The 16,637-nt window shown below is 39.6% G+C and overlaps 1 protein-coding gene across 1 annotated transcript in view; it reads right to left on the bottom strand.

Annotated features, from left to right (window-relative positions):
• LOC137609164 (voltage-dependent T-type calcium channel subunit alpha-1I-like) overlaps window positions 1-16,637 on the bottom strand; it is a 109,133-nt gene that overhangs the window by 29,633 nt on the left and 62,863 nt on the right. The window contains exons 10-26 of the mRNA XM_068335985.1: window positions 14,199-14,350; window positions 13,494-13,679; window positions 12,006-12,123; window positions 11,757-11,912; window positions 11,090-11,180; window positions 9,801-9,955; window positions 8,884-9,624; window positions 7,717-7,817; window positions 6,615-6,738; window positions 6,358-6,426; window positions 4,688-4,866; window positions 4,000-4,126; window positions 3,618-3,743; window positions 3,395-3,484; window positions 3,065-3,257; window positions 2,306-2,457; window positions 1,169-1,278 (exon numbers count right to left, since the gene is read on the bottom strand). Of these exons, the coding sequence (XP_068192086.1) occupies window positions 1,169-1,278; window positions 2,306-2,457; window positions 3,065-3,257; window positions 3,395-3,484; window positions 3,618-3,743; window positions 4,000-4,126; window positions 4,688-4,866; window positions 6,358-6,426; window positions 6,615-6,738; window positions 7,717-7,817; window positions 8,884-9,624; window positions 9,801-9,955; window positions 11,090-11,180; window positions 11,757-11,912; window positions 12,006-12,123; window positions 13,494-13,679; window positions 14,199-14,350 (2,870 nt within the window). The remainder of the gene's footprint in view (window positions 1-1,168; window positions 1,279-2,305; window positions 2,458-3,064; window positions 3,258-3,394; window positions 3,485-3,617; window positions 3,744-3,999; window positions 4,127-4,687; window positions 4,867-6,357; window positions 6,427-6,614; window positions 6,739-7,716; window positions 7,818-8,883; window positions 9,625-9,800; window positions 9,956-11,089; window positions 11,181-11,756; window positions 11,913-12,005; window positions 12,124-13,493; window positions 13,680-14,198; window positions 14,351-16,637) is intronic.

Raw genomic sequence — 16,637 nt, 5'->3', positions numbered from 1 at the left:
TATACATCACTGTATAGAACAATTAGTCTTCCTTCTGAGAGGTAAATAGAGTAAAGAAATGGGTGCTGAGGTGCGCGTCAAATAAAAATAGGGCTGCAGTTACAATTTAATATTATAATGGATTTCCTATTTAATAGCAACCAAATGTATAATTTTACCAATGATAAAAATGAAAAACTTTCCCAGTGTCCACTTCAAATGCTTTAGTGAAAATTAATTACACTCTCTGATCACCTCAAGAAATAATCTTCTAAAAAATATAAACAACCCACAAAATGAAAAGAACACCAAACATGTGCTAAATCTATATCTCAAAAATGATGCCATAAAATCATGCGACCTGACACTTAATCCAAAGTCATATTCTTAATTATTCAATCTTAGCTTTTCATCAAAAAGTAGAATAATTCAATCTCGTCTGAAAAACAATTTAGTTAAATTGACAAAACAAAATATGGTTTTGATCGACTAGAGGGATTTGAAAAGGATGGACTAGAGCAAACAATAAAACGGGCTTTAAATGAATGACTGAAAGTAAGATAAGATCTACATTAAGTGACAAAAGTAACAACAGACCGACATAGGGAAAGAAAAACAAAAAACATCAATATTTATGAACATTAAGATACTTCATGAGAATAAATTTGTGAAAACTGACAAGAAAAGTGTGAACGTGTATTTGCACCATTCTGTTGTTCAGTAAATTCCTAGCTGAATGTCTTAGAGTCAGCTCATTTATTTTTGACACATTTCCTAATCCTTCCCTCTGTCAGAGGAAGTTTTCCCTGTTCCATTTATGGTGATCAAAGCTAAAGACAGATTTGTATGTTACACTTTGAACTAAATAAGTGTTTATTATGGTGCTGTATATGTTTGCATCCAGAGACACATGGCAGCTGTCTAGAGCTCTGAAAGCTGCCTCAGTGTCTAATTTTCAAACTAAACATGTCATATGTGACTGAGCTGAACACAAATACACGAAGTGATTTTTGTCAACACAAAATCTCCAGCTGTATTGAAATCTTAAGCTCATTTCGCTGTAGCTAATCCAAAGGGTGTACACACAGCAGCATATAAGCACATAGTCACGCTTTCACACTGGCAGAATGGGAAACAACTGCATGCAAAACCACACTGCCAACACAGAAGGTAAAAACACACATTGTACCTATCTTTGAAGAAGCGGCGGAAGCCAAAGGCGATGAGTTTGAGCACTGCTTCCAGCACAAATGTGGAGGTGAAGAAATAGTTGCAGTACTTCAGGGCAAGATCCAGAGACTGGAAAAAGAGAACAAAAAAGGGCGTGTGTGTGTGTGTGTGTGTTTGTGTGTGTGTGTGCGTGCGTGCGTGCGTGCGTATGTGTGTGTGTGTGTGTGTGTAGGGTAAAATATCAGAGGTATGGAATTGTTCCCCCTATTTCTTGAGTAAAATCAAGCATACCAGAGGCAAAAACAGAATACCTTCCATTCATACCATCACACACTCACACACACATTTCTGTAAAATGATGTCAGCAAAGTATTCAAACTCATCCAGTCCAGCTTTTTACAACTTCACTACCTGTGGGTTATTTTTTTCGACTGCTGTTTCCTTCATAAACAGAGATGAAGCTTCAGAGATTCCAATTGTCAAAAGCTGCAGCTGACAAATACGGGAAAGAAAAGTGATATTTATCTGATGCCTGGAATCTTGCTCCATCTTAAAGGTCAACCGGGGAACTTATCTCAAAGATAATCACTTTTCTCTCCTTCACAGGAACAGGCTTCTAAATGTCTATTCATCACATAAGAATGGACAAAAATAAGTGCTGAACAGCTGACATCACACTAACTACACGTCACATCAAATCAGGAGTGCAATCACGCCATCTTTGTGTGGGCTGCAGCTACCCACAACCCAGGCAGCAAAGTCTGGATATACTGCAGTTCCATAGTGGTTGACCAGCCAGCAGTGTCACTCTTTCAGCTTAAGATACTGTTACTTGAGAAAGGGAAGGCTTTATGTAATAGCTGCGGTTGGGTGTATGACAATAGACACAAAGATTTGACAGACATTAATATTCTGCCTAAAGCCAGCATAAGCTCTTCTGACTGAATTGCAGCTTGTGGGAATCTGTCATTTTCTGTTCATTTTTTGTGGAGCAGAAAATAATTTTAAATAAAATTCAAAAAGATGTTTAATATATTATTTCAATAAATTAATTTACTCGATTTGTTGTTGCTGTACTACTGCAGCTTCTGATGTGATGACCAAATTTTTTTGCAAACTGCCACATATACATCTGAACAGATGCAAATTTCCTTACATGAGGCTGGTTGTAGTGCTCTAAGGACATAGTGATGACATTGATGCAGATGATGAAGGTGATGATGAGGTCCAGGTAGTGGTTTGTGCACAGTGTGTGGATCATCAGGCGTATTCGGCCATAGCTGGAATAGTAGGGCAGCTTTTGGGCTTCTGTTGGTAAAAAATGTCATGTAAATTTAATACATTACATTTGCATTTGTATTCTCATCATATGCGATGAACAGTCAAAGCATCAAGGCAAATTTAAAGACGCTGCTGCTGTTACAACTTGGAATGCACAATTGATTGTGTGTGTTTTTTTCATGGAAGACCTTTTACACATCAAGCATTTGGAAATACAAAATTTAAAAGCTTTGATCAAGTTGGAAACGACTGAGAACAGATGAAAAGCTATAATAGCAGAGTACATGAGTAGTTATGACATGTGCAGTTTGGGTGTTTATTATCTGTCTGCCTCTATTATCATATCTTTTTCTCTACACAGTACACATTTTGATTAGTGTTGATCGGAGATCTCCATGCTAATAGAAAGAGATTATTATAAAATCTTTGTAATAGTGGAGGGAGAAAGAGCCTTTCAAGCCCTTCGGTGCTTTTATGATATTATATCTGTTTGTTTGACAAGTGTTTTAGCAAGTCATTGTGTTTCCACAAATGTCTTTTTGTCGACGCTTTTCTATTATAGCCCCATGTGCCTATTTGTCTTCCAGCGTCTCCCCTGTATTCCCTCGATGCCTCCTGAATCTTTCTGTCTTACTTCTCCTCTTCTTTTCCATGCGACGTTGACGCTTCTCCTCACGCCTCTTAGCCTCCTCCACCTCCTGGTGCTGCCGGCACTTGTGGAAGTTCTCCACCACCACACCGACAAACATATTTAGGACAAAAAAGCTGACGATGAGGAGGAAGGAGATAAAATACAGCAGCATCCATGGGTTGTTGTTGGTCACCGGCTGCAGATGGGGTGGTATGTTTGTAAAGCAAAGATAAAGATAAAAATAGATTAAAAATTATGTGAAAAACAGAGTTCAGTCACATGTTGACTGACTTTTTTTTTCCTTTGGAAAATTTCCAGCTTTTATGCTGTTACCTGTTGGTCTACACCAACGGCATCCAGGCCGTGATACATGATGTTGACCCAGCCGTCTTTGGAGGCGAGTACAAACAGGGACATCAGAGCCTTAACAGTGTGCAAAAAAAGAATTGTATTTATTATGTAAAATCAATGAGTCACACACACAACACATTCTGTAAAAGGATAATGTTATCTACATTTCTAACGCAAACATTTTAAGTGCATAAAGTAGACTGACCTGTCCCAGGTTGTCAAAGTTGTACTTATGGTGGACCCACTTGTAGTTCGCTTGTAGACAGTCAGACTTGTTGGTTACGTTTTTGACATCAGGACCAAGGCAGTAGAAAAACTTGCCTTTAAAGAGCTGAGAGAGAGAGATACAACTTCAATAAATAAATCTATGTAGGAGTTTCTCATAGGATGAGCGGCTGCTCCTGAGTGAAAAAATGATTCGGTCAAAGACACAGTTGTAGGAGGGGAGGTGAATGACACCAATAATTCACAGAGGCAGGTAACAACTGCTCAGACAAAACAACTGGACTGTTTAAAGTATTATGTGCATATAATATACAGAATGTGTCTTGTGTCTATTAGGAAAACAGATGCTCCTTTTTACCTACCTGGACTCCAAGTATACCAAAGATGATGAAGAATGCACAGCAGATGAGGACTATGTTGCCGATGGGTTTGAGGGAGGTGATGAGGGTTTCCACTACCAGCTTCAGACCCGGAGCTCTGCTGATCACCCTGAAGAGAGGAGAGGGGTAAAGGGAAAATAAGAGAAGGAGGGAGTAAAAAAATAAAATGGTCCTTTGCTTTGTGTGTGTGATGGACAACATGTCAGATGCTGGGAGAGATGCATTGTTTCATCGTTACATCTTTAAACTGACTCAGACTCTGTGAGTCAGATTTATCTCAGGGATGTCATTTGTTAATCATGTTACTGTTTTCTGTGTGCTGCTGCATTAGGGAACATCATTTAGTTTTAGAACATTTTGTGTAATGACCAGAAGATTTCTCCTCACAGAAAAAAAGTATTTTTGTTTTGGGTGCAATATACCCCCTTGTTGTACCCAACAGGGTGAGGATGAAGAAGAAGAAACCAATGACCTTGCATTTACTTAGGTTTTTGAAGATTACTAATATGCAGTTTTAAAAAAAGTCAGGGGGTTGCATTCTTGAATTCTTGCAAAGTTTCAAGAATATCAATCTAAGATTTTCTTGTTATAGAGCAGACATTAATAAAATAATAAAATAGATGAAAACAGCCTCCTTAGCATAAGTGAAAATGGAAGTCTCTCATCGTACCTGAGGGGACGTAGCGTCCGGAGCAGCCTGAGAACTCTGAGCACACCCAGGATCTTGGCCCCACCCGCCATGGACACGACTATATCAATTAGAGACACAAAGACCAGGAAGCCATCCAGAATATTCCAGCTGCTTCGGAGGTAAGCCTGCTCACCGACATACAGACCCATGGAAACCACCTGAGAACAAGGGAGGTGTAGAAGCCTATCAGCACAAAAATTACATTAGTGCAAAGGTAACCCTTTAATCTAGTCATTAAACTGCTTCACTTTCTCTGCCTTTGCTTGTAAAAAAATATGTGGCTTTACTTCTCTGACTTCGTTTGATGGCTGGTTGTTGTCAGATAATTAATTACATATCCACAGCTGGATTTGATGTGTTGTGAAGTAGTGGTGAGACATCACACCTGCTTCTGCACAAATCTGTAAATGCCATTTGAAGATTTTTGCTAAATATCCATTAAGCTGCATTTCCAAATTAAAAGCAATACCAAAAACTTTCCTGTAAATAAGTATTCACAATTCAATATTTACATAAGTTTCAATCCTTTATTTTAGTTGGATTTTTGTGAAAATTTCTATTTTTGTAACTGCTGTGAAAACATTAGAGCTCCTTTCTTGGCAAGGGCTACATTATTTCTGGTGCTGCCTCTTAAAATAGCACTCCAAAAAGTTCAGCAACATGCTGACCAATTCTTCAGCCCTGCTGTGTGGTGTTTTTTTTATGTAGCTTCATCTAGTAGACAGCACAAAACAGAGCACTGAGGTCCTACAGAGAGATTAATGCTACACAAACAAACGCACAGAGCTACACAAGGATGAGACAGAAGCACGGAGGGAGATGTGTACAACTCTGGGGGCCCAGGGGACTGACAAGATTGTAGGTCCTTGACAGGCTGTGATTGGTTAATAATTGATTGTGGGAGTGCATAATTGATGAACCACTTGAGCCAGAGCTTTTCACAGAGGATACAGAGACAGTAGTAAAGGAAAAAGAAAAGGGGAAAAAAAGTATTTTAAATAAAATCATGGATGAGAACAGAGATCAGCTGAAAGAGGAAATATTGAACAATTTTAAAAAGATACAGCGAAGTTTTGAGAGGACATGAGGAAGGACAGAGTGACGGGAAGAGTTGGACGAGCCACCCATTGAGGATATTGCTTAAATGCTTTGTTATAGAAAGAAAGTACCGCAGAGTCAACCCTGTAAAAGAGAGAAACAGATAGAAACCAACATTCTGGGTTTCTCTCTCGAAGTGACCGGGTTGGATAGGATCAGAAAAATGAGTTCAGACGAACAGCCAAGGTGAGATGTTTTGGAGGCAAAGTTAGAGAGCAAACATCTATGTTTGGAAATGTCCAGAGGAGAAATCGAGAGTATATTGGCAAAAAAATGTTTAGGATGGAGCTACCAGTCAGAGGGTAAGAGGTAGGCCAAAGAGAAGGCAGATGGATGTAATGATGGAAGACATGAGGGCAGTCGGTGATAGAGAGGAGGATGCAGAAAATAGTCCGACATGGAAAAGGATGACATGCTGTGGCGACCCTTAATGGGACAGACTGAGATAAAAAGAAGACGAAGAGTGAAACCAACACAAACGACTCTGCATAGTGTTTGTACATACCACACTCAAGCCTCATTGGTAGTAATAGAAGAAAGTAAAGTGTTACCTTGAGTGTCATCTCGCCCACAAAGATGGCAGTAAAGATGTAGTTTGAGACGGTGAGGAAGACCCTTTCCTGTGCAGGTAAATGGAAGCAGGAGTAAAGGTGTTTACAACCAAAAGGAGATACAGACATTAGGGCCAGTAAAATTTTACTCGTTGTATCTTTTATATTTAATCCACCAAGATTCCACATAAAAGTTACAAAGAGGAGGTACGGCATCTGCATGCACAATGACCAAGACACAACTCAGGTGGATTTACCAAGCTGCCCTGCAGGATCTTGGGCCTCTCCAGAGCAACTGTGATGCAGTTGGAGAAGATGAAGACCAACACCACATAGTCGAACAGCTTGTGGGCTATGATAGACTGGCACATCTGCCTGAACCTGTAGGAGGGGAAGAGGAGCAGAAGATGAAAAGGGGAAGGTAGAAAGGTAAACAAAGTGTAAACAGCCATTAAAACTATTCCTGAGCCAAAAGAGGCTATTAAAATAATTCTATCAATATATATAGGTAAGGTTACGCTCAAAGACGATTTATAAACCTTTTCCCTCCACTCAGGATGGAAGCCAAATTCTTGAATAGTGGATGGGAGCTCCCTCACATGGGTTAATTAAATAGTCTAACCCAGCTCCTCAGTTTATTTCAGTCCTACTTTAAAACAAATTGCATTAACAACATTTTCTGGAGCACAAGACTCCAGAGCATAGTACTTCGCAAGAATACAAAAATTCAAGAGGAATAGAAAAGATGTTGTGCGATATGAAAGAATTGGAAATATAAATACTGAATATGCAATTCAAAACCTGGCATGTGGCACAATGTGCTGCCAAAAAGCTATTAAATATCTTGTCTGCTGGGTTTATTGGAAAGAATGATCAGAAACATTGGATAGGAGACTCGAGCCCAGATTTATTTTTATGTGTTCTGGAAAAACATTCAGACAGTTAAGTATTATTTTAAATAAATAATTAAATAAAAATTTTTATTTGATTTAAACTGTCTCTCTCTACAACATCACAACAAACAATTGCAGGATTTAAAGGTATTATATTTCCCAACTGTTTCTGGCTCTCTAACAGGAGGGAAGGAAATATGAATATTGTTATTTGGAAGGCAACCTGTTCTCCTTATTGACGAGGCGGGGACCAGAGTCTGCCCACCCTCCATTGATATTGTTTGGAAGAGATTCATCCGGTAGCCAAGCAGCAATGTTTGCGTGAGAAGCTGTCTCTAAAACAACTCATATTTTCTGTCAACACCCCTTTTTGCGTAATTGTTCTCCGACTCGATGCCCTGTGCACAACAGATTTGACTGGAAAAATAAAAATGAAAATGTGGAGAGCTGGATGAAAGCAACTCACTTGTTCCGTGGGGAGAACAAGAAGACAGACCAGTCCTCCCTGCTCTCACACCACTCCGGTCTGTACACTTCTAACATCTTCTGGATGCGGAAGCACAAGCTCTGCATTAAAGAACATGTGCATGTGTCAATAAATGTGATATCTGGAGTATGCAGGAGGAGAGCCCTCATGTCACACATAAGACAAACATGACATTAACACAAAAAGAAACAGCCTGTTGAGATTCCTTTTCTAAAATATTTATTGGTGTGAAAAACACTTATTCAGCAACAACTGAGAGGGCATCTTCCAACATTACCATCTGTATTGCTCCCTCTCCGGCTGTCTAAATAGTTCTTTATAATTAACCTTGTTTCTCTTGTAGAAAGACTTGTTTACACTGAAAACAATGGAACTCCCAGGAGGCCCAGGTGATAGTGAGTGCATGCTCTATACCAAGTACTTGAAAATCCTAAACAAGAGGGCAGATTATTGTATGCGTAACATTTTGTTCTTGGTGATGATGGTTCGGGTATTAAAAATCACAGGACTAGATCATCAATATTTGTTCTTATGAGATTCTTATCTCCACCTGTGGCACTGGTGGATTCTGCTTCACATGAAAAGTCATATAAATACATGAGCTGACTTGGCTGACTCCTCCATGTATTATTACTGTTAACCTACTTCTCTTCAACGTACACTTAAAGGTCTCATATTATGCAAAACACGCTTCGACATGGTCGAGATATGTCCCTAGTCTGTCTTTAGATGCCCCAGATATGAGAAGAAAAAAAAACAGCCCTGTCATCAGTAAATAATTCCTGTGAAGCACCGTTCAGATTTAAAGGCCAACTATAAGATCATTGTAGGCTTTGCAGCTCCTCCAGGGAGGAACAACTACAGGTGGTCAGAGTTAGCCGAGTGCACACAGTGAAACAAAGCAGTGGCAAGTCCAAGCCACACCCACTTTCAGGAAAGGTGAGGCTATTTTAAAAATTAATTTGCATTTTAAGCCACAGCCATGTTCAAACAGTCTTTGACCAGAGGGCTGAGATTGAAGTTTAACAGACATCCTACAAAACATGAGCGGTGCGGTGTTATTAGCAAGAAACCTCAAAACACACACTTCAGGGCCATACATAAAATGTTTAAAAGTCCATTACATTGGACCTTGAAAGCACTTACATAGTCAATGTCATCATCCAGGTCCTCCCGATTCTTGCTGCGAGTGTTAACCTGGGGGAAGACGTCAGCCATCACCTGGCTCTGGGGGTTTGCCCCTCCAGGCTGCTCATTTTGGTGTCTAGGAGGGGACTGGAGAAGTTGAGACAGAGGAGTCTTCCCATTACAGTCTTGGTGTACCCCTCCTAAGCCACCCAGACTATTCAGCTTACCGCCACCACCTCGACTGATTAGCATTCCCCCAGAGAAGCTTTTCTTCCTGTGGTGAGCCTGGAGCATCATGGGGGACAGTTGGTGGTGTGGTGGCAGTGGAGGGTGTGGTTGTCCTGGCACTTGCAGCTGGTGGGGCAGCTCTAGTGACAGAGCTCTGCGGTCCCTCTTGGGTACAAAGTGGTCCGTGAGCATGGGATGGGGAAGGTAAAGGGACTGCGGAGCAAGGGCAGGAGTGGAGAGGAGAGACTCCTCCTCATCTGGGTGGACATGGTCATGGTGGCGATGTGGGGATGTCGATGCACGGGGACCCCTGATGCGAAGGCTTCCTCCAACAACTCCACCGAGACCCCCCAGGCCATAGCCGTAGAAGGGCCTTGAAGAGGTGGGGGTGAATGCTGGACTAGCAGAGGGAGATGAGGAAGAGCAGGGGCGACATCTTCCCAGGCTGTTCCAGCTGGAACGACGGGCCCACAACGCCTGGGGATGGGGGGGCAGAGGACGGCCCCAGTTGTGATAACCTCGGCTTGGATACTGGGAAAGAGAAGCAAAGAAACAGAAAAAAGTGTTGTATAAAAGCTGTCATTTGTATTAAATGACCTGTAATATTATTTCCACACACTGTGATTGGTCAATTAACCAACAATGATCAAATATCAGCAATGTACTTCATTTCTATTGCCACTCTAAAATGTTCAAATTCCACTAACCACAGCTTTCTGCTCCAGATTGGCCCGGCCAAGAGAAATTACACTGTTCTTTCTGGAGCCCAGAGCTAAGGTCAACCTTTCTGATGGAATCAGACCGGAGGTGAGCGGGGCCAGGTCCAGGTGCCCATTCGGGGTTAATGTACAAATCTTTGGGTCTACAGGGAAGATAGAGTGGAAAGGAGAAAAGGGGGAGAGGAATAACAGAGAGAAGGAAAGAAAATGGTGAAAACAGCTATTTCAAGACCTTCCCTCTTCTTGTGTTTTCTTCTCTTTTACTACCCTGACAACAGAGATTATGTCTTTCAATTACTTTTCAAAATGTATGTCCTCAAATTGATATTGTCAGCTTAAAAGGTAAAGGATGTTGTAATATATTTTTAACCTCTTGGCAGGAGCCAGGGATTACAGGAATATTGCTCTCAATAGGCAGGTAGTAACCATGAATAGTTTAACTGCAATGTTTTTTTGTTTCTTTGTTTTGTTGTTTTTTGCTTGTGTTTTAGTGAAGCTTATATTTAAAAGGCATTACTTGGGACTTCTGTGATCAGGCATCAACAAAGGCCCTTGTAATTTGCAGCTAAATGCTAGTGTACTACTACTACTACTACTACTACTACTACTACTACTACTACTACTACTACTACTAATAATAATAATAATAATAATAATAATAATAATAATAATAATAATAATAATAATAATAATAATTCACACTTTATTGATCCCCAGAGGGGAAATTCTCTTCTCACTCTCAGTACATGCATATATACGTATGTGTTAGTCTTATTACATCACACAGAATTGTGTACTGCATGACACTTTGGTTGTTTTCTGGAGAGATCATGTTTGCTTTACAGACAGTGAGAAGAGAGTAGAGGCCTGAATGGAGGAGTGGCATTGGATATGCATTATTTAAAGTATGTGCAGCTTACAAGTCAGACCGCGTAACGATGCTTTGGTGAGAAAATCAAACTGCAGCCAATGATTTTGATGCCTGAGGCACAATAAAACAGCTGATAGTTCTGTGGAGTATCAAATAGTTGGGGGCTGGACATGCTAAGACCTAAGAGCACAGATGATGCACCCTTTACAGATCATAACAAAATAAGTAATGTGTGGTGATGTCATTGTAACAGCAATTGTCCATGTTTGCACTTCTACTATACAATATTTTAGAAAAAGATGTTCATTTAAAATGTTCTCTGAATGAACTCTGATAACAAGAATATAACTCAACATGAATAACATGCATCACCAAACATTCATACAACTGTATACATTTATAATACCTGACAGATGCAGGGGGTCTTTGTGTTTATCATTTTCTTCAAAATTACAGGAAGACCTATCATCATCCGAGTATGAGCGATTTGCATCACCCTGTAGAGTCAGAGAAAATGATTAGCTGATATAGAAGAGAGACTCCGGGTGTGGGGGGGCTGGGAGAAATGAATAGTAAGCATGGCGAGAAAGACGTGGCAGCAGACGTAGCGAGTACATGTAAGAGACAGCAAGTGAAAGGTGTAGAAATAATCACAATCAATCACAAGGTGATTTAACTTGGAGCTCCCAATCAGTTTCCCTCATCATAGCAGCAATTTATCTGAAGGGCAATCTTCTCCCAATCGCAAATAGTTTACTTTCACTCATCAAAACTAGATTCAAAACATAAATGTCTGAATGTTGGTTGTAACACTTATTGCTTGTGTTGAAAAAATATTATACATACAATATATTCCACATTTTTTAGACAAAGGTAATCTTTTTTAAATTCATGTGGTTCTTCAAATGGACACAGAAAAATTCAAACACTTTTAATTGGAAAACTGCCTAATAATTTTGCATCAAAAAAATAACAAAACAAAATTATCTACTGTGTCCCTAATCATTCTCCTCTATTACTATATATTATGTGTTTTTTGCTAACTGACTGCAGACCAAATCAAATTGTCCTACCTCAGCTTGGAAGCCCTCAACCAAGATAGCCACCAGTAAATTGAAGAGCACATAGTTTCCAAATGTCATGAGAGCTACAAAGTAGAGAGCAGCACACGGCGAGGTGGATGCCATGCCGTTGTACAGCACCATGTTCCAGTCCTCCTGAGTCAGAATCTGCAAGGGAAAAAAAAAACAAGCTGCACTTTCAATAAAGCATTCGTGATTCGAGTGAAACCACAGTGTTGAGAAATGGTGTGTTGAAATGACCTGGAAGACAGTGACGATGGCCCAGAGCAGGGAGTCAAAGTTCTTCCTGTCTGGGACGGTGTCTCCTGCCTCTGTCTTCAGACTGAACTTACAGCCAAAGATGTGCATTCCCAAGATACTGCAACACACAAGAGGGTCTCTCCAGTCATTCATCCATACATACTGTCACAGAGACAGAATGTTCTTTAAAAGTACATGAAAGATGAGAGAAATCACACATACAGTAAATCAACGTTTGTTAACATATTTTTTACTCTCCTTCCTTCCACTTTCATTAAATAAAAGCTTTCTTTTGTCACTGTGACCCTGAAGCAATGTCATTTATATTCATAGCTGTTTTATCTAGACAAATTTCTGGAGAGGATTGTAAAGGAGATGTCTTAACTGAGTACATTAAGTGCTCACTAAAAGCTGCAATGGCCGAAATAACAGAGCAAAAACCGTTTGCTCTCTCTGGCATTAGCTGGCTAAAAGCTCTCATGCCATCTGTCCTGGTATGCATTTGCTTGATTGCTGTTCCAAAGGGGTAACAAATGGTGGACAGGTACGCAAACATATGAAGTAACAAACACACACACAAAATAAAGACAACAGCAGGGCTGAATATAAATTATGCAATGTGTGCGTATGTGTGTCAAAAGTCTTATATCAGCAGTACTGTTTTTACATCGACATAATAGTAGATTGATTGAGTCTTTAAATAAAAGTGTCAAAGTTATACATTTAACAATTATACACTTAAAACTTAAACTGCTATTGTTCACTTAAATTTAAACTACTTTATCTACATGTAGTAGAATTTCATATTAGTTTCTCTGTCTTAGAAAGCATGTGATGAATATAGTTTGACACACATTATGAGAGATCTGCCAAGGAGAAAAGACTCGACACAACTAACACACGGTTTGGCCAAAAATAAAGTGGAAGTCCAATAATTAGAAGTTTTGATCCCATTATATTGCAAAAACTGTTTTCAGGCATTTCTTTGTGCTGAAATACTTTTAAAAAAAAATCTCCTGCATTTCTATCACAGCCTTAATTTTCTGTTCAAATATTTGGAGTGGAAATAAATCAACCTGTCTTAGACTGTTCAACAATCAGGTGGCACTGTGCATACATAAATACAAATTAATCCAAATAAACTGTCGGGCTATTCTGCACTCAAAGCATCTCCTCTCAATGTGTCCTAAGCAAAGAAACCATATGGCAATCTGGGGTCTAGGAATCCTGGGTATTATGTACTGTACCAATTGTAAAACCCCTTGAGGAAAATCTGTGATATTGCACTCTGTAAATGAAACTGACCTGACAATCAGCATGTCACACTCAGGTTACACACTGGAACACACACAAAGACATACAAACACACATCTGAACACAACAACAAGCAGCTCTCTCTTATTTACGCTCTATTCTCCTCTGTGTCTTGCCCTTTTCTTGTCTCTGAGTCACATTCCACATTTAAACATGTCTGTGTCCCTCTGTTACCTAAAGATGAAGATGAAAAGCATGAGCAGCATGCAAAAAGTGGCCACATTGTCCATGGTCTTCATCAGCACCACCAGCTGCCGTCTCAGCGCCGGCATGAACCTCACCAGCTTAATGACCCTTAGCAGTCTGAAGGTCCTCAGCACTGACAGACCGCCGTCTGCCTGGCCGATGATCTCACACACACTGGGGAATAAGAAGCACCGGGTGTGTGTGTTTAAAAAAGACAGACAGAGATAAAGTGAGAATCTAAATCATGTAGAGACTTTAATATAAACTTGAAGACATGGCATACTAAAATTCATGTTTTTATGATTGGGGAATATGTCGAGATGATTTTAGGGGGGAACCCCAGATAAGAGAAAATCAGATAAGTTAATAAGTTGGCCCTTTATACTAAATAAAAACACACTACTGCAAATTTTTCAAGATAGAAATACAATAACAAAATGAAATCTAGTTTGATAAAGGATGCGGCTATATTTTACACTGTATATTTTCAGCCCATCCTGCTTAAAAATGTTACATTAAATGAGTAAGCAACTTAGATATAAAGGTAATATACAGAGAATGATGGGAGATCTTAGTTTTTTTTTTTTCAGATGTTTATAACAGCTGCAAACTATTCACTTTCAGGATATTCAATTTGCAAATTAAAAGAAAGCATAACTTAACAAAGAAACAAATTCTTTTGTCGTAGCAGACCTAATGATGACAATGATGCCGTCAAAGATGTTGTACGGGTTCCTCAGGTACTCGAAGAAACCAAAAGCCGTCAGCTTCAGGATCATCTCCAGGGTGAACATGCTTGTGAAGACAATGTTGCAAATCTCCAGAACGTTGGTCAGCTCATCAGGCTGGGTGGAGAAACACAAATAATAAATAAACAAATATGATAAAATATGTCACTGCTTGAGTTGCAAGCATTCCACTTGACAGCAAAGCAGTAGGAGACATGAAGATGCAGCTACAGAGAAAAAATACTGATTTTAATCATTGTGGAAAAAAAAAAAAAAGGAATACTGAGGAAGACCCTGCAAAGAAAACAACAGCACGCAAATCTACACTTGTTTTTATAAGACTGTCACTCTTATGAAAGGAGCATTCTCCCTCACGTGACAAATAAAATTAACACACACACCTTATCTTATACCAAGGTAGGGGGGTAACAGACAAAAAAATATGGAAACAAACTGTGTTTTTCATTTAGCCATAACAACGTGAATGAAAATGTTGTGTCAGCAATAACAGCCAAGTGAAAGGGAATAAACAAAGTGTATTATTGTGTCTCACAAGGTTTCACACACTGGCTGGAGCTGAGATAGGAACACATATGTACACTTACACAGTATAAATTCCAGGTTTATTTCCACTGGTGTGTCTGTGTATGTGTGCATGTGTGTGTGTGTGTGTGTGTGTGTGTGTGTGTGTGTGTACGGGAAGACTCGGTCCATGTAAGAGTGTTCTGAGTGTGTGTGAGGTTAATATGCATTATGCACGATATGGATCAGATGTGTTCTCTGATACCCCCTGTGAATTTTCTGTTTCAAAGCCAGCAGAGAAATAGTCAGCTAGCTCTGTCAAAGTTGGCAAACCATGTTAGAGAAAAACACATTCTCAGCCCTCCCTTCCTCTAATCCTCTTTTCCTCTCAATCTATCTCTGTCTCCCTGGTTCTCCATCCTTTTTTCTTTCTCTTTCAGATTCTCATTATCAGGCAGACCCATCTCTTCCAAATCAATATCCTCCTGTCGATCAGAGAGGGTAGAATGGCAGCACTAGAGCTCTGGTGTAAGGGAAGGAAAATGAGAGGATTTTTTTTTAACGAAATGATGGCATGATGGAGGAAAGGGGAGGACAAAAATATGCTTGAACAGAGATGAGAAGAATGATAAAAGTGATTAAAGGGAATAAACTCGCAAAACCAGCCCAGACCTTGTTTTCAATTTTGGCTACAAAATTTTGAGTCTGGCAAACATCAATTGAGGCTCAATTCAGTTTGGTGTAGTTAGAAACTTAAAATCAAGATAAAAAATAGATGATGACAAAACATAACCTCAGAAAAACCCCCCAATATAAATATATAAAAAGAGATAAAGCTTCCTGGCGAGTTATAGTCAGAAACAGGAGTATTGCTAATATAGAAGGAAGCAAAAACGTATCAACATCAAGTTCTGACCTTGACCTGTGTTCCAGAAATCACTCACTTGTCATAAGTCCAAAGACAGGACATGAAAGTTATTGCTATTGACAGAACCATCACAGCTACTGACTCCGGTTCACCTCAGAAAAAACACCATCATTCTTCCCTCCTTACCCTGGAGGTTCTCTGCTTTTTGTCATCTTGACCCAATATCTCTCATTTAAAGTTTATTCCTTTGTTACCTCTACATTACCTCAACCCTAATTTCCCGTGTCCCAAATAATATTTCTTATATAATTCTTACATTCAATCAACCTGTCTCTGTTTCCGTCTTGAAATGTGTCCTCACTCGACATGTGACTGCTGTCTTGAATATGAGCTAAAGCTTCCAAGCTTGAATTCCAGTTTGCCAATTTCTTTTCCTTGCTGATAAAATCCTCATGCGAACTCACACAACATGAATGCAAAGAGACGGCATCTCTTTGGCTGAACTGCCTCATCCTTTGTTGAATTAGAGGAACAATCTAACATCAATTTTTAAAAATTTATAGTCACCAATCCCAAACCAATTACACACTGAATTTTTCAAAATTTATTTTCCTTTATGCAGCTTGCATGTAAGGCGGCTCTGGGGATTTCTTTTCAAGTCTGGCTCATCAATTTCAAACTTCCTGTTTTTGAACAAAATTACATGAGGTGAGACGTCTCTGCTGCAGAGCAAAAACAAACATTTCCGTCGCTGCTTCTGTTTCAGCCTGTGGAAACTGTAGAGGAAAAACTCAGGAGACAGAAACACAAACTATGTGAGTGCGTGCACATGCATATGTGTATTCCTGCATGCATGCCCACAGTGACTCACATACACACTTAGAATTACACAAGGAATTGAGCTGAAAACTGCTGTGTAACCAGCGTCTGCCTCCTCCTTTCTCCTGGTTTGTCTCTTTTTCTTCCTTCCCCCACAACCTTCGTTTATTTTTAGAGTCTTCAGAGATGAGAAAA

The sequence above is a fragment of the Antennarius striatus genome, chromosome 16, assembly GCF_040054535.1.
Source record: "Antennarius striatus isolate MH-2024 chromosome 16, ASM4005453v1, whole genome shotgun sequence".
NCBI lineage: Eukaryota > Metazoa > Chordata > Actinopteri > Lophiiformes > Antennariidae > Antennarius > Antennarius striatus.
Note: the sequence above shows the minus strand (reverse complement) of the source record. Positions and strands in the feature narration are given on the sequence as shown.